The 20247-nt window shown below is 38.5% G+C and overlaps 1 protein-coding gene across 5 annotated transcripts in view; it reads left to right on the forward strand.

Moving 5' to 3' along the window:
- UBR1 (ubiquitin protein ligase E3 component n-recognin 1) overlaps nucleotides 1–20247 on the forward strand; it is a 134995-nt gene that overhangs the window by 4723 nt on the left and 110025 nt on the right. For 3 of the 5 annotated variants that reach the window (XM_036444518.2, XM_036444507.2, XM_036444499.2), the window contains exons 2-4: nucleotides 5901–6157; nucleotides 9896–9974; nucleotides 13835–13945. In XM_036444518.2, the coding sequence (XP_036300411.1) occupies nucleotides 5901–6157; nucleotides 9896–9974; nucleotides 13835–13945 (447 nt within the window). Of the gene's footprint in view, nucleotides 1–5900; nucleotides 6158–9895; nucleotides 9975–13834; nucleotides 13946–20247 lie in introns of those variants that run through there. The other 2 variants (XM_036444529.2, XM_036444536.2) reach the window with 2 other exon arrangements.

Here is a 20247-nt window from a genome sequence, read left to right on the forward strand (position 1 = left end):
GTTTCTAAAACTAACTTGCTTCAGGGCCTATGCTTTTACTTGCTGTTTTTGTTTGTTTGTTTGTTTGTATGTTTTTCCCCTCTCTAGAGTATTTTTCTTCTGTTTTTTTTTTTTCTTGATACTTACCCTGTCTAAAAGATTGGTTCCTCTTATTCTTTGTCAAAGTATCCTGTTTATTTCTTACACTGCACTTACTATAATCTGTAATTACTGTGTTGTATTTATTTACTTATTTAAATGTCTGTCTTTCCTACTAGAATGTAAGCTCCATGAAGGCAAGGGTCATGTCTGATAACTGATATATACCATTATGTGCTTGATATAGCGGACATTTACATACTCTTAGTGAATAAATGAGGATCAACATTAGTGATTAAAGGTAGCGATTGGGGGAGGGAGGACAGAAGTAAGGAGCATATTGGGGTAATAGCTAACCTTGGAGTCCAGACTGAACAGGGAGCTAAGGAAAGCCAAGGGAATTGGTGGGATTTAAGGTATTAAAGTTATCATACACTGTGCTCTGTGAAATGGACAATTTTCTTTTAAGCCTTTAACCCATTGCCTCAGATGGCTTAAGACAAAATATTAAGACTTCTTTAGTCCCAGGGGCATTACTATGAACTCCAAGGTATTCTGAGTTAACATGTCTCTTATTAAAGGAACTATAGTTATGAGTTTTGTGTGTGTGTGTGTGTGTTTTTAAAGCATTTGGTACAACCTTTTTTTTTTTTTTTAATGTTAAGTCATATCCTTCTAATAAGCTAAGTGGTTATGGAAATATGCTGTACTAAATAAATGTTACTGAAAGACTCCAGAAGAGTTATACTTACCAAAGAACTTACTTGCTATATGGGAATGACATAGATCTTATCCAGTTGGAGTTTCCCCCCATCACGATTAAGCTTCACCTTATTAGTTTCAATGCATTATCAGCCTAAGAATATTTTTTTTATCCCTGCCAGCCTTGTGTTTGTAAATATGATAAGAAAGTTTACTATGTCTTCATGGCATTGATAAAATAGGCTGGGGCAAATATAGAGCCATGTGATAAACAAAGCCCCTCTCTTTTCTTTCCTGTTGGAATACATAAACATGCAGCCAGAATATGGCTTTGAGAACATACTGCCCCTCTTAAACCATTCTCTTCCTTTTTCTCTTCTGACCATAGTTCATGCTCCAGTTTTCTAGACTTTCCTTGAAGTCTTTGGATGAATGAAATCTGCTTTCCTAAACTTTGGGTACATATCTCATATTCTCTTCCTAAGGCAGAATATGTGTGTATTAAAAAAAAACCACCACCACCAGTGGATAAATTAATAGATTTGTCCTTGTGTAGCTCATGTCATTATCCATATATACCAAATGTTCAAAGGCATTTTAAAAGGTAGTCCATAAAGACACATTAAGTAGTTATAGCTCCACTCTTCCAAACAAGTCAAATAGACTTTGTTCTGAAGAATGGCATTAAATAAAACTATTAAAAGATGAATTACACTCAAGTAAATAATAACAGTAAACTCTCTTTCGTCACAATTATATGTGATTGATCTCGAGTTTTAATTGTCTGCAAGTTCACTAAGTCATAATGTGATATGACTGCCAAAAAAAGAACACCATCTTTTAAAGCAGTTCAGTGCTCTGGATAAGGAAGGTAATAAATAGTTCTACTCCCCTGTGTGGAGGCATATTGTACATGTTCCATAAATGGAGAACAGTCTGGATACTATGTCATTAGGGATGGACACATTTCTTTAGTATCTATGTTCTAGTTCAGTCCCAGAATGAAGAGACTAATGAGAAATATAACAGCTATCTTAATTTATTCGAAAGGTTGATAGGTAAAATAGCAGAGTAAATTGTATTGGATTATTTCAGGCAGTGTAGGCTAAAAGTTACAGGAAGGTAGATTTTTGGTTTAAGAGGAAATGTTTTAACAGGATTAGAGACCCAATTATCAGATAGGCTAGGGTTTCCCTATGGTGTAAGCAGTTGAACTAGGATTGTTTTCTTAAGTTTATGAATCTGTCAAATGGTATTACAAGAAAACTTTGTATAACCAAAAGATTTCTTGGTGCTAGAGATGCTCCAACTACTAACCCAATACTTGCCACAGTAGAGCCTCCAAATACCGTTATCACTTCAAGACCGAAGAGTTAGAAAAAGAGTTACTATACACTATACTTAGTTTCTTTTTCAGAATGATATTTGAGAACAAGCATCCAAATAAGTCCCTGGGGATGAGGGAAATGTTAGGAATGTTTGGGAATTTAAATGATGTGAGTACTTGTTTTCAGAGAACAATTAAGAAAACCCTCCCTTAATTTCAGATACTGAAAAAGAAAATCTGGAGGTTGAGTAAAAAATTATTAATTTTATTCTTAAATTGGGAAAATTACTAAAAGCAATCAAAACAAAAGCAACCTTTTCGATGTGTGGGATGATGCTCCAACCAACTGAGCCACCCGGCTGGGGCTGGAAGGCACAGGGTTTTTTGTTATTGTTGTTTGTTTTTGTTAATCCTCACCTGAGGATATTTCTCCGTTGGCTTTTAGAAAGAGTGGAAGGGGTTGGGGAGAAGAGAGAGGGAAAGAGGAAGAGAGGGAGAGAGAGGGAGAGAGGGAGAGAGGGAGGGAGAGAGAGAGAGAGAGACAGACAGACAGACAGACAGACATAGATTGATTGCCTCCTAATGCTGAACTCACCCTGACTGGGGCCAGGGATTGAACCCATGACTCTTCTGTGTGTGGGCATCACTCCAAACACTTAGCCATACCAGCCAAGATTGGAAGGCACAGTTTTTTAAAAGAGGTTTTAGTAAAATGTTTTAACTTTTATAATAAAAAATTATCCCTCTAATATGAAATCACTGTAAAGATATTATTCATAGGTAAGGAAACATACAAACAGAATCCATGAAAATATACTAAAACTTCACTACCCACCACTGTTAACATTTTGGTATATATTCCCTCTGATTTCCCCCCATGTAAATACAATTAATATTTAAACAAAATGAGACTTTATACATATTGCTTTGTAACCTACTTTCTTGAACTATCCTATATAATTAAAAGCTAATATGCAAATTGTCCCCTCTGGAGTTTGACCAATCGGGAGTTTGACCGCCCACTATGATGTGCGCTGACCACCAGAGGGCGTCATGTAATGGAGGAAGGCTCTGGCCAGCCAGGCCTAGGGACCCTATCCATGCACGAATTTCATGTACAGGCCTCTAGTATATTATTAATGCCTTTCTATATTAGTAAATAAACATCTTCAATATCAGTTTCTTTTCTGACCTTTTATTTTGGACTCATTTTATACTTATAGAAAACTTGGTAAAATAGCACAGACAGTTATTTTATATATCTCACACCTATATCCACTAATGTTGACATCCTATATATCCTTAGTATAGGTAATTATTAGGGTAAAAAAATTAATATTGATAATAACTAAACTACAGACCTTATTTGAAGTTTACAATTTTTCCCACTAATGTTCTTTTTTCTGTTCCAGGGTTTTATTTAGGATCCCACATTATATTTAGTATTTCTTTATATTTTCCAGTCTATGTCTCAGTTTCTTCATAGTCTTTTTCAGTTTGTACCAGTGTCTTGGTCTTTTCTTGTTTTTCATGACTGTGACACTTAAAAAAAAATTTTTTTATTGATTTCAGAGAGGAAGGGAGAAATAGAAAGAAACATTACTAATGAGAAGGAATCATTAATTGGCTGCTTCCTGCACGCCCCCTATGGGGAATCAAGCCTGAAACCTGGGAAACCCCGGACATGTGCCCTGACCAGGAATCAAACCATGACCTCCTGGTTCATAGGTCAATGCTCAACCACGGAGCCATACTGGCTGGGTGACCTTGATATTTTTGAAGATTATTAAATAGTTATTTTGTACAATGATCCTCAATTTGAGTTTGATGTTTTTTCATAATTGGAATGAGGTTATACATTTTGGGCAAGAATAACACAAAAATGGTATTGCATTTTTCTCAGTGCATCATATTAAGGGATTCTTGATATTAATATTTCTTATTAGTGATATTTATCTTAATTACTTGGTTAACTTGGTATCTACAGGGTCTCTATACTTATCTTTTCCCTTTCTAGCTAATAAATATTTAATAAATATCATTAGGGAGATAATTTGAAACTATTTGGCGTTATTTTAAATATATATCACAGATTTTTAAGAGCTTTTTTTCTTAATTGCAAAAGTATTGACACTTGTTAGATTGTCTAAGTCAAGCAACATAACATTGTTTACTGTTTTTTATATATTTTTATTGCTTTCAGAGAGGAAGAGGGAAAGAGAGATAGAAACACATCAATGATGAGAGAGAATCATCGATCAGCTGCCACCTGCACACACCCTATTGGGGATCAAGCCCTTGTCTGGAATCGAACCTGGGATCTTTTAGTCTGCAGGCTATCCACTGAGCCAAACAAACCAGCTAGGGCAACGTTGTTTACTCTTTGAATTCTCAGCAAAATTTATTTTGCTGAAATGGACCCAGACATGCTTATTGGTTTTAGAAAGAGGGGAAAGGATTGAGAGAGAGAGAAACATGAAACATCAATTGGTTGTCTTCTGCATGTGCCCCAAGTGGGGATCAAACCCACAACCTAGTTATGTGCCTTGACCAGGAATCGAACCTGCTCCAACCAATTGAGCCACACTGGCCAAAGCTTCATTTTTTTACCTACATTTTAATGGGTTTTGTAGGGTAATTTCATTGTCATTTTAATTTGCATTTTTATAAAGACTAAAGATGTTGAGCATGCTTTCAGATGTAAATAACCATGGCATAGCCTGGCAGGAGTTGCTCAGTAGTTGAGTGTTTACCTATACACCAGGAGGTCACAGTTCAGGGCACATGCCCAGGTTGCAGTATCGATCCTCAGTGTGAGGCATGCAAGAGGCAGCTGATCAATGATTCTCTCTCTCACCATTGATGTTTCTCTCTCTCTCTCTCTCTCTCTCTCTCTCTCTCTCTCTCTCTCTCTCTCTCTCTTTCTCTCTCTCTCTCTCTCTCTCTCTCTCTTTCTCTCTCTCTCTCTCTCTCTGAAATCAATACAAATATATATCTATTTTAAAAATAAGCATGAGATAGATATAGAGACAGTAAAGCAACAAGCAGACTGCCATATTACAGCGGGGAGGGGAGGGACATCTGGGGGAGATAAGAGATCAACCGAAGGACTTATATACATGCATATAAGTACAATCAATGTACACAAAACTCTGGGGAGGGTGGGTATGTATGGAGGGGGGGGGGCAATGGTAAAATATGTACACAGATAATAATTTAATAAAAAAATAAAATTAAAAAAATAAAATAAAAATGAGCATGACATAGGAGCCATCTGTAACAGTTTCTTTTGAAGAGCAGGTTTTACTTTTGATGAGGTTTAATTTATCTTTTTTTTTTTCCTTTGGTGGTTAATGCTTTTGTGTTCTATCGATAAAAACTCTTTGGCAACTATTCATTTTGATCTCTCTTTAAATGCGTTGTTCTTTAAAAAAAAGAACAACAACAACAACAAAAACTAAGACTGTGGGAAATGCTTTGTTTGTACAGCCTCTAACTGATAATAGAGTTAGCTTTACACACCAAAAGTTAGCCATTCCAGAAGGGAAGAATAATTCTCACCCGCTACAGCTACTTTTTCTTTTTTCCAGATATCTATGGCACATGTGGGCAATCACTTGTTTCCAAGACTTTTTTTTTTAATCACGCACTTTCCTTTTGTATTGGCAAAGGATAAAATAAGAATATATTGTAGGTCACTTTCTCTGAAATTACAGAACTGTGCTATTACTGGTGCCCCTAGAATTTTAAGAAGGAACTTATAACAAAGTCTTCTCATTTTCTTTTCTTTCAGTGGTGGGATCAGCAAGTTGATTTTCATACTACTTTCTTGCACCATTTGGCACTATTGGTACCCGAAATTTATTCTGCTGAAATGGACCCAGACTTGGAAAAGCAGGAGGAGAGTATACAAACATCAATATTCACTCCACTGGAATGGTATTTATTTGGAGAAGATCCAGATATTTGTTTAGAGAAATTAAAACATAGTGGAGCATTTCAACTCTGTGGGAAGGTTTTCAAAAGTGGAGAAACAACATATTCTTGTAGGTAAGAATTAGAAATGTACAGGATTGGTTATAATTACAATATGGATATTTCGTACCCACTTCATGATATACCTTTCTTGGTTTATTACTTGTGTAATCCTACTTAACTATCTTCCTTTTATTATGTACTTATTCATCTGTTTTTGCTAGTATACTAGTAGCTTATTTTTTCAAAAAATTTTAAATTGATTTCAGAGAGGGAGAGAGAAATATCAGTGATGAGAGGGAACCATTGATTGGCTGCCCTCTGCACTCCCCCCGCTGGGGATCGAGCCCACAACCCGGGCATGTACTCTCAACAGGAATTGAACCCTGACCTCCTAGTTCATAGGTCGACACTCAACCACTGAGCCACGTTGCCCAGGCAGCTTGTTTTTTTAATATGACATAATTAAACAGTTTTCTCATTTTTTTATGTTCTCTAAAAGTGTGTATAAGTGATGGATATTTGCCTTATATGTAGTCCACATCCTCTTAATTTGAAACCCTTGAGGCCAGGTGTATTTCAGAATTTTTAATACTTCCCTAGCAGAGTCAAGGCAGAATCTTATCATCAAACACAGCATTTTAAAAAGAAATCTATGAATATTCACAACAAGTGATATACATAAAGTCTGTAGTTTCATGTTATTTCAAGTCGGTTTTTGCTACTAAGTGAGATTTGGTACCAAAAGATTGTGGACCTATAAGGGCAGAAAGAATTTCACTGGGTAAAGGAGGCCAGTGGTATGGAAACTAGAAACAGATTTAGGCTTCTACGCTTTGTGAGAGCAGTTGCCTTAAACATGGAAAACTTTTTCACTCCCTAATCCTGCTGGAAATGTTCAACTTTTAGATCTTTGCAGCACTTTTATTATTTATTTATTTATTTATTTATTATTATTTTTTTTAATTTTCCACAGAGAGGAAGGCAGAGGGATAGAGAGCTAGAAATGTCGATGAGAGAGAAACATCGACCAGCTGCTTCTGCACCCCCCCCACCGGGGATGTGCCCGCAACTAAGGTACATGCCCTTGACCGGAATCGAACCTGGGACCTTTCAGTCCGCAGATCGACGCTCTATCCACTGAGCCAAACCGGGTTCGGCTTAGCAGCACTTTTAGTTGTTTTTCTTTTTTCTCCTTTGTTAGAGGTAGTTCAGGTTATGTTAGAAGTGTGACTTTATAAACTTTATAAATATAGAAATTGTTTTTTGTTTTACTGTAATTCTAGGTTTGACTGGTTTATATTTAGTTAATAGTTGTTTAGAACATACTACCTTTTTATCCAATTCTTTCATCAGGAAAAAGTCAGCTTATGTATTTTGTACACTATTTTGCTGTATAGCATGGTATGGTTCATTTATCTTATGTATTTTTCAGCTGAAGCCAAATCACTTTCAACTAAAGCATAGTAGACATTTGTAGACTCTATTTCTCCAAAAGTGTCATGGAGACATTTAAAAAACATATATGTTTTTATCGATGTTTTCAGAGAGAGAGGAAGGGTGAAGAAAACATAAATGAAAGAGAAACATTGATTGGCTGCCTCCTGCAGGCCCCTTTTGGGGATCTAGCCTGCAACTTGTGCCCTAGCCAGTATGGCATTTAAAATTGTCACAACTGAGGAAATGGTACCTTGGATAGAGACCAGGGTTGCTGCTTAAACATCCTACAATACACAGGACAGTCTTCTCTATGTCTGACAACTATATGATTCAAAATTTCAGTACTATTGAGGTTTAGAAATCCTGCTCTAAATAGGTCAATAGATCATATACATTTTAGAGAACATTGTTAGGCAATTTTTATTTTCTATTACTCTTTTAATATTCATTTTTAAAACTCCCAATTCCATATCTTCAACTCTTTTAAATAAAATATTTTAAAAATTAATTTTGCAGCTCTAGCTGCTTTAGCCCAGTGGATAGAGCATCAGCCTGCGGACTGAAGGTCCCAGGTTTAATTCTGGTCAAGGGCACATGCCTGTGTTGTAGGCTCGATCCCCAGTAGGGGGCATGCAGGAGGTAGCTGACCAATGATTCTCTCTCATCACTGATGTTTCTATCTCTCCCTTTCTCTTCCTCTCTGAAATCAATTAAAATTTTTTTTTAATTTTTTAAAAAACTTAATTTTGCATTTTGCACTAATTTATAGCACATCCTCAAATAACATTTTATTCAGTGTTTTTCATTTTAATGATAAGATGCCATAGGAACTTAACTCTTGTTTATATCAATTAGCCTATTGTAAAATTATATTTTTGGTCTGTGTATTGTTGTTTTAATCCTCACTTGAGGATATGTATTTTAAAATTGATTTTGAGGGAGGGAGGGAGAGAGAGAGAGAGAGAGAAAGAGAGAGAGAGACAGACATTGATGTCAGAGAAAAATATCAATCGGTTGCCTCCCATATGTGCTTTGACTAGGGATTAAACCCTCAACCTAGGTGTGTGCCCTGACTGGGAATTGAACCTCTGCAACATTTTAGTGTACCAGATGATGTTCCAACTAACTGAACCACTCATCCAGGGCTGAAATTGGTTTTGGTATATGTTGTTTCACTTAAAGTCAAAGAATTTATAGGTGACCTTAAGTGAGAACTTACTTAAGGTAAGTGTTTTTCTGAAAATATTAAATAAAATAGTACATTTTAAAAGCTGTTTTTAGGGAAGAAATGAAGAGAGATTGAATTTCATTCATTCAATAAATATTAGTTCAATACCTAACATGTAGCAGGCACTGTTTTAAGGTATTTTGGACATATCAATATCCTATATAATAAAAGCATAATATGCTAAGTTTCCGACCTATCGGTCCACCATTCGGTCAACCGCTCAATTAGTCACTGTGATGTGCACTGACCACCATGTGGCAGACCAGTAGGTTAGCTTGCTGCTAGGGTCTGTCCAATCAGGACTGGGTGATCAGGGTTACGCCAGAGGGCTGGACACACCCTGGAGCCCTCCTGCAGTCCCTCTCTGGCTGGCCGGCCTCAGTCAGCCAATTGGGACTGGGCAAGACTGCCCTGATTGGCCCCGATCACCGGCCAGGCTGAGGGACCCTACGTGCGCATGAATTCGTGCACTAGGCTTCTAGTGTAAAATAAACAGAATGCTGGCTAGGTAGTTCAGTTGGTTACAGCATTGTCCTGATAACAAAGGTTGCAGGTTTGGTCCCATGTGGGGCACATACAAGAATCAACCAATGCATGCAAAAATAAGTGGAACAAATCAGTGTTTCTCTCTCTCTCTCTCTCTCTCTCTCTCTCTCTCTCTCTCTCTCTCTCTCCCCTTTCCTCTCTCTCTCAAATCGATCAATAAGAAATTTAAAAAATACATAGAAATTCCTGCCCTTATGATGCTTACATTCTAATGAGTTTTGTCTTTATCCAAGCTTTATTTACCATTGAACACCATTGAACAATCATGTTTGTAAAGTGTTTGTAAATGTAATAGGGTAAGATGTTTGCAAATAACTTTTTTAAAGTTAATCAGTTTTTCATAAGACTAATTTTGAAGTGTATCTTAACAGTTTGAAACCATGTGCAAACTCAAAGTAATGAGAATGATTTAAGAAAGAAAATGAAATATCCAAACTTAAACATTCAACTATGGCTAAAATTATTTGTAATTTATTTTTTGAAGCATTTTCATAATCAGTTTGTGGATCACATAGAAAACGCATTCACATTACATTATAGTCCTTAAGCATCAGTGGGAGTAATCTAAGATTTGGATTCTGATTTTTAATCTTTTTTAGGGATTGTGCAATTGATCCAACATGTGTACTATGTATGGACTGCTTCCAGAACAGTGTTCATAAAAATCATCGTTACAAGGTATGAAAATAGAGCATAAAATATCTAGATTAGCAGGAATCTGTTAGCCACCTAGTTCATATTCTTGACTAGTACTTGAATTCCTGCTATTACAGTTCGGATATGTGTACCTTTAGCTCTGATTAAACATATTATGTGATGGGACATCTGTCTTAAGAGGTAGTCCCATACAATTTTTGGTGAGTATATCACATTTATATAAAAGATTGTATAAGATATATGAACAGCTTAAAGAATAACTATAAAGTCAACACTCATGTAACCACTACTAAGGTCAAGAAATAAGACATTGCTTGCTCAGAGGCCTCCCATTTGTTCTTCCTGGATCACAATCTTTCTTTCACCCCTCACAATAACTTGTCCTTTATTTCCCTTTTACCTTATCACTCAAATCATATTGAATAGTTTTATCTTTTTGTGTGTGTGTGTGTGTGTGTGTGTGTGTGTATGTATTTTAAAATATATATTTTATTGATTTCAGAGAGGAAGAAAAGGGAGAGAGAGACATCAGTGATGAGAGAGAATCATTGATTGACTACCTCCTGCACACCCTCACTGGGGATAGAGCCTTGACCAGCATGTGCCCTTTACCAAAATCTAACTCAGGACCCTTTAGTCCCCAGGCTGACACTCTGTCCACTGAGCCAAACCAGTTAGGGCAAGTTTTATCTGTTTTTGAACTTTATATAGGTGGAGTCATACTGTATCTTTTTCCTTTTGAGTTGACTTCTTTCATTCAGCATTATGTGTATAGCTGTAATTTGTCCATTGACCTTATAATGCTCAGTAATCCATATTATCTTATTTTGCTGTATATGGATAGTGCACATTGCTTCTAATTTGTGGTTATTATGAACAATTCTGCTATGAACATTCTTATTTGTGCGTTTTGGTATACACATACAATAGTTTTTCTGGGCTATTTATGTGGAATAGAATTGCTGAGTTCTAGAGTATATAATTTTCAGTCATAATGGGTAACATCAGACTGTTTTCCAAAGTGGTTATACCAATTTATGGCAGCAGTATATGAGAGTTGCCATTGCTCCACATTTTTGCAAGATTTGATGTCTTTAATTTTAGCCAATCTGATGATTATATAATAGTATCACATTGTGATCTTAATTTAATTTTCCTAATTACAATACTAATGAGGTTGAGGGCTTTTTCTTTCCTGATACATTTTTAGATAACCTTGTAATTTTGAACTAAAATATACTTTTCAAGTAATAGTATTGGTTCTTTACTGTGGGCTTAGTCAAACATAATAACTGATGTTTCTTTTTGTGTATTTAAAAAAAATCCTCACCCAAGGACATTTTTCCATTGCTTTTTAGGGAGAGGGAAATACAGAGAGAAATGTCGATGTTATAGAAACACATCAATTGGCTGCCTCCTGCACTTGGGACATAGAGGCTTTCAACAAACATGTGTGGAAATAAAGTGTTAGGATCAAAAGCACTAAATTATAGGCAGACCTGATGATATCTAAGATTTAATTATAAAAATAACTATCTGGGTCTAATTTAACATCAGCCTGATATAATCTTAAATGATGAGAATTTATATACATACTAGAGGCCTGGTGCACAAAATTCATGCACGGGGGCGGGGGGGATCCCTCAGCCCACCCTCAGGAGTCCTGGACTAATCCAGCAGATGGACATGCCTCTTGCAATCTGGGATCCCTCACTCCCTACTGCCGGCCTGCTCGCTGCTCCTTACCATTTGGCTTGCTGCTCCTTAGCACTGCCACTGTGCTTGCCAGCCATGCACTCGGCTTCTGGCTGAGCAGTACTCTCCCTATGGGAGTGCACTGACTACCAGGAGGCAGCTCCTCATTGAGTGTCTGCCCCCTCGTGGTCAGTACGCATCACAGCAACCAGTCATTCCGGTTGTTCCACTGTAATGGCCACTTAGGCTTTTATTATACACACACACACACACACACACACACGCACACGCACACGCACACGCACACACATGAGTCTGGCCTGCGGGATCGGGCGGTAACGGGTTCTCCGACATCCCCCAAGGGGTCCAGGATCGCAAGAGGGCACAGACCAGGCCAAAGGACCCCACCAGTGCACGATTGAGGCCGGGGAGGGTTGTGGGGGGTTGGCCAACCGGGAAGGGGTTGCAGAAGGGCTCCAGGGTGTGTCCGACTGTCTCGCTGAGTCCTGATAGGCTGGACCCCAGCAGCAAGCTAACCTACCGGTTGGAGCATCTGCCTCTGGTGGTCAGTGCACAATCATAGCTACTGATCAACTGGTCGACTGCTCCCTGGTGGTCAGTGCCTGTCATAGTGAGCAGTTGAGCTGTCTTAGCATATCATTAGCATAATATGCTTTGATTAGTTGAACAGACGATTGGATACTTAGCATATTAGGCTTTTATTATATAGGAGGATTATCTTTGAAACACAACAGTGTTCAAAAATATTTATCTACCTAGGCAATATAATAAAACTAACCTTGAAAATTTCAAATAATACAGAAGAACATAAATAAAAAGAACATATATTTGTCTTTATTTACAAACATGTATTTACAAACATGCACAGACATACATATATTTGTATATTTAGGGAGGTGTGTGTGTGTGTATAAATGGGATCCTACTGTATATTGTTTTGCAACTTGTTTTTAACAGTATATCCTGGGTATAATTATATGCTGATACATATAATAATGTTCTTTTTCTCTGTTCTGTTCCTGTGTATGTCTCTATATTTACTAAATGACAATGATATATTTATATTTGTGTCTCATCCCTATTCTTGCCTTAATTGCTGCATTTATTTTTTTGTGAAAATATATCATTACATATTTAACTCATCCACTTTGAATAAACAATTATATTGTTTTCAGTTTTCCACTGATCAACAAATATTGAAGTGTACATATGTCTTTATTTTCATATATAATAGTTCAGTGTATATATTCAAGAATGTTTAAGGCTAGATTCTTAGAGGTAGATTTTCTGGATTGAACAGTATGTGCATTTAAAATTTTGATAGATTTTTGCCTAATGTTTTGTTTTTAATATATTTTTATTGATTTCAGAGAAAGGAAAGGAGATGGAGAGAAGGGTACAAACATCAATGCTGAGAGAGAATCATTGATCAGCTGCCTCCTGCATGTCCCTACTGGTATTGAGCCTTTAACCTGGGCATGTGCCCTGACACACTGAAAGGTCCCATGAGTAACTGAGAAAAACTCATTCAGTGTGATCAACTCCGAAATATATCCTTTTAATGGGAATGTAAGTTAGCACAAACAACTCAAGAACAACATTAGGTACCCAGCCAGTGTGGCTCAGTTGTTGAGCATCAATCCATGAACCAGGAGGTCATGGTTCGATTCCCAGTCAGGGAATTTAAAATCAGGCCATTGTCATTCTCTATCTGGCTTAGAACTCTCAAAGGAAAAATGTAAACCATTTTAGTTGCTGTAAGACACCAAATAGATGAAAATACTTTTTACATTTCTTAAGTACAATATAAGTATCATTATAATTATTTTAAAATGTCTGTTTAATTAGAAATCTCATTACTTAAGCATTCTGGGAATTGTGTAGATTATTTTTTGCACACTTCACAATCTATTCTCCATTAGTACAAAAATTAAAAACTATTATTTAAAATCAGAGTATATTTTAAAAATTTATCAAGTTTGAAGGTCCATTTTTGTTGTGGTTAGTATTCAGGTTTTTTATATATCCAGTTTCCATTACATTAAATACAATTAAGATAGAAGTACAGTTAAGATAGAACATTTATTATTTGAGTTACCTATGTCATTCTTCCTTGCTTTGTAATATGTTTTGAAATCAAGACAAACTCATTTTTCACTTATTAGATGCATACTTCTACTGGAGGAGGATTTTGTGACTGTGGAGACACAGAGGCATGGAAAACTGGCCCTTTTTGTATAAGTCATGAACCTGGAACAGCAGCTACTACAAAAGAGGTAAGAATATTCATTGTTTTTTAAATATGTAGCCAAATAAAAATTTTAAATAAAAAATGCTAACTACTTTAAGCTTGCTGTAATTAGAAATAAATGTTTTGTGTATGGGTTAAACTGAATTCCATTGAGAATCTTAATAGTGAATTCATAATGAAAAGTTAACTCAGAATACTTTTTGTTAAGCAGTCAATTTCATAAGAATGAACAATACACATTTAAGCCTAAAAGAACAAAGTAATTATTATTAGGAGCCAAATGTAACAAATTAGGAAACAGAACTGACACATAAATTTAATAATTACTTTCCTTAAAAAAGTCAACAAATTGATTATCTGCTATACATCCTAATCAAGAAAAAAAGAATTGAGCCAACGCAGATATAGATAATTATAAAGGGAAATGAGGAAATAATGATACAATCACAGAAGAGGAATTGTAAGGATTATAAAAAAAACTCTTTAGATGACAATAAATACATTTGAAAATGGATTACTTCATCAAACAGTATAAAATGCCAATTTATTAATAAATAGAACACTTGAACTATTTGTAAGCTTTGAAGAAATTCAAAAAATTGTCACAAGACAATACTTTTTTAAAAATGCCATGTTCAAATAGTTTCACAGAGGAATTCTTTTCAAAACTTCAAGAATAAAGAGTTTTTGTATTCTTTAAACTGTTCCAGATAACCTTAAAGCAGTAAACACCCCAGGGCCTAGATTTGATCCCTTTAAGTCCCATTTTCCATTAAATGCAATCAGAGATTGCTGTGAAAATACTAGATTCCGGGCCTTAGGGAATAAATAAGCTTATAAGGATTGGTTTATGTCAAAAGAAGAACACAACTTGAAAGGACTTCCATTGACCTGAGTTGGACAATTGTAGCATCAAAAAATAACAAATAACGATAACAATTGGTTAACTCATATTGAAGATATAAAAATCCATGAGTTTCTAATGAAACATATATAAGAAACAGAAATAAATAGAAAGATGAAGTTTGTTGCTGTCGTAGTGATTATTGTATCAATTCTTTACTCTAAAAATTAGTAGGAATTGTGTCTCATGGTAAACAAGTATTTCCAGTTGATGAGGCAAAGCTCTTTTTTTAAATATATTTTTATTGATTTCAAAGAGGAAGGGGGAAAGAGAGAAACATCAATGATGAGACAGAATCATTGATCAGCTGCCTCCTGCACGCCTCCTTCTGGGGATCAAACCCACAATGGGGCATATACCCTTTACCAGAATTGAACCCAGGACTCTTCAGTCTGCAGGGCGATGCTCTAGTCACTGAGCCAAACCAGCTAGGTCAAAGCTCTTTTTTCTAGACGAATACTAGCTAGTAGAAAAGGGATACTAGAATAAGAAAAAACAACGTTATGCAAGCCCTAAGGAAATATGTGATAAATAAGGATCATTAATGGATGTGAAAACCCTTGAGACTTGAGTTGATAAGGAACAACATTCACATGATCCTAAATTGTCATTTCATAGATTATTTGCTGGTCATAAGAGAAAAAAATGAAACTTTACAATGGAGGTATCATATTATCATTCCTGAAACCAGTCATGAATCATTGCTAATAGTGGGTTGATGTGGCATAATGAACATCATCTGATATAAAATGCAGTACATAGCTTAACACCTGAAAATCAGTTAATGCAATAAACCATATAAATAGAATAAAAAACCATATGATCACAAAAGATGCATCAAAAGCATTTAACTAATTCCAACACACTTTCATGATAAAAAAAAGACTTAAACTTAATAGAAGGAAACCTCCTCAACCTGATAGATGGCATCTAGGAAAAACTCACAGCTGTAATTATACTGGATACTGTCTCCCTAACATCAGGAAGAAGACCAAGATTCTGTTCTTGCTATATCTATTCATTATTGTGCTTGTGTTATGCCCAGACTTCGTGATCCCCAAGGACCACCAGGGAGCCGAGTCCGATGCAATAAGCAAAAGAGCCTTCACCATGCTAGCATAGGCTCCCCCACTCACGCCGGCAGCATGGTGGAAGAGAGCAAATTTCTCCCAGTCCAGGGGTTTTGAGGGCTAGGGATAACTCCGCCCTGGGGCAGAGTTGGGAGCTCATCCTCGCCCCGCCCTGCCCTCTCATTCCCCCCTTGTCTAATGTGCCTAGTCAAATCATTGACTCAGCAGCCTACTTCCTTTCAGCATAAACAACAAATACAGTTATCAAGACCCTTAGTACCACAGTTCCCATCAGTATTGTCCTCACTGAAGTCCAGTTCCCCTCCTGCAGGCACCAGTTCTCCTCCTGGCCTGTAGTTGCCAGGATCCAGGCCATGAAGGAGCTGGGAGTCATGTAGTCAGGTCTGGGTGCCATCTACTTCAACAGCAGTGGGCGTGCTCAGGATAACAGTGCAGCATCACTTTGAGTCTTTGGGCAGCAAATTTCTTTACCCACATTGAGTTCCGGGCTACAGGGTCTACGGTGGGCACTGGCAGTGCATCTGGAACAAGCAAACTGCAGAGCCTGTAAGGACTTGAGCAAGGAAATGGTTACCATACATGATCCCCTCCCAAAAAGGGGAAACTTGTCCCAGTAAGGGGTACACCTGGCCCTCAAGAGGGCAAAGGACAGGGGGTTGGTCCAATTTTCACCGATTCTAAGACACATTTAGTTAAACCCCCTTCCTCCCGAGTCGCACCTACCTGTCCTAAGGCTAGAGCTATACTCTGAGATACCTTAGCTACCAAGGTGGGGCTGTTATCTGATAGTGGGGTATACCTCAACCTAATCTGAAGTGTCTATAAAAACTAGACCTTAATGCTGGTGGTTTAATCTCTGAAATCCACCTACCAATGCTCTCCTGTGGAGGTTCCCTGGGACCTGAATTCCCAGGGGGGATCCCCTTACCTTGCTTAGCATTTACCTGTGCACAATAGTACTTCTAGCAACTCTGCCTCACAGAAGTTCAGAAGTCTTGGTGACACTTAACCTGGTGTCACCGGGCAACTCTGACCTAGAGCCTCTGGGACCAACAGTCTTGTCATCTGGAGGGTCCATCAACCATCTGGTCCTTCAGTGGCTTGCTTCTGTTCAGCCAATTCCTTCTGGTTGCAGTTGGTAACCCTCTTTTCTCTGTGGATGGCACAGTGTCTCCATCAAAGGGCCTGGATTAAGGCCAAAAGTTCTGGAGCTGTGCCCAAATAGTGTGGTCCAGGGTGACTACCACTGCCCCTGCATATCAGGTCCCATCCTGAACATAACTGCTCCCATCCGTGAACAGTACCTTGTCGTCTGTTACCTCTGTGCAGTCATGAATGGGTTCCATCATCATCATCTGGAAGCAGGCCGGCAGGGTTGATGGCCAGAGTCTTATGTATCCGGACACAGGGCTGGTCCAGGAGAAAAGCCTGACTCATCCAGGTTAGCTCCTGGTCCAGAGTCCGCTTATCTGCCTCCTTCACCAGCAATGCTGTGGTGGCCACTGCCTGGGAGCACGCTGGCCACCCTGCTGCCACAGGGTCCAGTCTCTTAGACAGATAGGCAACAGGTCTCTTCCAGGGACCTAGAGTCTGAGTGAGAACCCCTTTGGCAATGTCTCTTACCTCACTCACGTAGAGGTAGAAGGGCTCCGCGTCGTCCAGCAAGGCTAGGGCAGCTGCTGAGATGAGAGCCTTCTTTAGCTCCTCAAAGATCCGTTGTTTCACTTTGGACCAGTTCAACAGCTGCATTCCCCCAGTACGTGTTCCTTCCGAGGACCACAGTCCTTCTTGATGTCCAAGGAAAATAGGCAGTTTGTCCGGTGGCTTCCTGGGCTGATGTACGGGTCCTATTGGCTCTCTCAAGACTAAATAGGGTGCCCCCATGCCCATCAGGAAACTAACAGGCTTGCCTCTCCTAGCTAACCTGTCAGGACATACTCTTTATAATTTTTATAAAAATCTTATCTTCCAAAAATACATAACCATGCCTCAATTTTTAAAGAAAAGGCAAGGGAGGAGGGAGCAGGTCCAGTACCTGTTCCCAGGCTTCTAACAGCTTGAATTTTAAAATGTCACATTTTTCCTCTTGAATTTTAAAATGTCACATTTTCCCTACAGATACAGATCTATCTGCATTTCTAAGCCCCCTCTACTCCCCCGACACAGAACATCGGTGAAAATTGTCCAAGCAGTCTCGGGGGGTTAATCATACAAATAATTGTTTTCACATTGTTTTAACACAATTCTAAATAAATTATAAACCTTTGTGATGAAGTCTACTTAAACCTATAAAGCAGATACACATGACTGAAACCAAAAATGATTCCCAAAGTTTAAACAAAATATCAGTACAAGATGCAGGTACAAGCCCAAATTCAACAACAATGGCATATGAGAAAAGCAAAACAAAACAAATCAAATATAAAAGTTTCCTGTTACATTAAACATTACTTCAGAAAAACTGACTTAAAATAATTTTTAAGTGTAAGCATTACATACTTTTTCATCTGACAAATGAGAATAAATCAATCCTTGAGATCTTTGATCATTACTGCTTATTCTTAACACATATAATACAGTTAGCCTGCCATATTCTAGGCATCTAGTTACTGCAATTAACTTTTCCTAATTCAATTTATACTTTGAACTTTTAAAGCTGGCAAGTCAAATATATTTGGCATTTCTTAGATTAATAACATTACATTTTTAATACATCCTGCTTATTTAGGGTAAAGTTTCAGCAACACATTTTTTTTTCAGCATTCAAATGCAAATGAACACATTCTTTAGCTGAAGACTCCTGGCCATTCACCACCATTCACGGAAACTTGTTACCATTACCATCTAGTTTCCGCCTCATGGCGGGGAATTTCAAAAGCTGCTTACAATGTCTTGGGAAACCAGTTTTAATTTATCTCCCAGTTAATCTCCACTACGTTTAAAGCTCATTCTGTACACAGAAAAGTTTTAAGCACAGCCCAAAACTATGCGCACTCGTTTTGAACTGGCCTTTCTCTTTACTGAGCTCAGAGATTCGCCCTTGAGCTCTTCTCCGTTACCGGATGTCGCCGCGCCAGATGCCTCCACGCTGGCCCAGGCCTCTCGGGCTCAGGCCCCCTGAGTGAGGCTGCTTCTGCCGCAGCCCCAGCCACGCTACTCAGGCAGCCCCCGAGGAGAAAGCGTGGGTCGCCCCAGCAGCTTCCCGGCTCCGCCTCCCCTTCTCCAGGCAGCCAGCAAATTAACCCAGGTGCCTGCTCCTCGCGCTCCAATGCGCAGACTGAGCCCCGAGGGAGCCCCACCTCTGACCCAACGCCGCCAGGGGGCCCCGCACCACCACGCCGGCCACACTTCGCCGGCTCCATCCTGGGGCGCCATGTTGCCCACAGATACCAAACTCAGACCTGGGAAAGGCTCACTTTCCGCAGGTGAGGCAACAGCTCACAGCGCTCACCTCGTCCTGGGAGAGGCTTATGCCTCTCTCCACACGAGGGTTCCTCTAGGGCCCTCCATGGAGGTCAGAACATCTTCTGATCCTCCTGCCCGTGGCCTTCATGGTGTGTCCACCAGGCGTCTTCGGGCACCAATTCCATGAGGGGTTTTACGTCCCTCCAGAGCGCGCACACACCTACCGCGGCCAGTCAGGCTCTCCCGGATCGGGTCCCCTAAAGGTCCTGGCTGGGGATTCTGGACGAATTCCCCATCTGTTATGCCCAGACTTCGTGATTCCCAAGGACCACCAGGGAGCCGAGTCCGATGCAATAAACAAAAGAGCCTTCACCATGCTAGCATAGGCTCCCCCACTCACGCCGGCAGCATGGTGGAAGAGAGCGAATTTCTCCCAGTCCAGGGGTTTTGAGGGCTAGGGATAACTCCGCCCTGGGGCGGAGTTGGGAGCTCATCCTCGCCCCGCCCTGCCCTCTCACTTGAAGTTCTAGCCAGGGGAGTTTGTCAAGAAAAAGAAATAAAAGGCATACATATTGGAAAGAAAGAAGTAAAACTAGCTCTATTTACAGATGATATAATTCATATAAAATATATAGACTATCCTAAGGAATCCATTAAAAAATAATTAGAACTAATAAATCAGTTCAGCAAGATTTTCCTATATAGTAAAGAGGTAATATTAGGTATAGTAATAATTAATGTCGTTTTCTAATACTTTTTTAAATCGAATTTATTTAAACAATACAACAAAATTTAATCAACAATATAGTTGCCGTTGTTTTCTACTACTTGTGCCCAATGCTCAGGAAGCATTTTAATCCCTCTGTTGTAAAATTCTTGTGATTTTGATGCAAAAAATTCGGTCAATGCATTTTTGAGGCATTCTTC

This window comes from Pipistrellus kuhlii, unplaced genomic scaffold (genome assembly GCF_014108245.1).
Source record: "Pipistrellus kuhlii isolate mPipKuh1 unplaced genomic scaffold, mPipKuh1.p scaffold_m20_p_1, whole genome shotgun sequence".
Classification (NCBI taxonomy): domain Eukaryota; kingdom Metazoa; phylum Chordata; class Mammalia; order Chiroptera; family Vespertilionidae; genus Pipistrellus; species Pipistrellus kuhlii.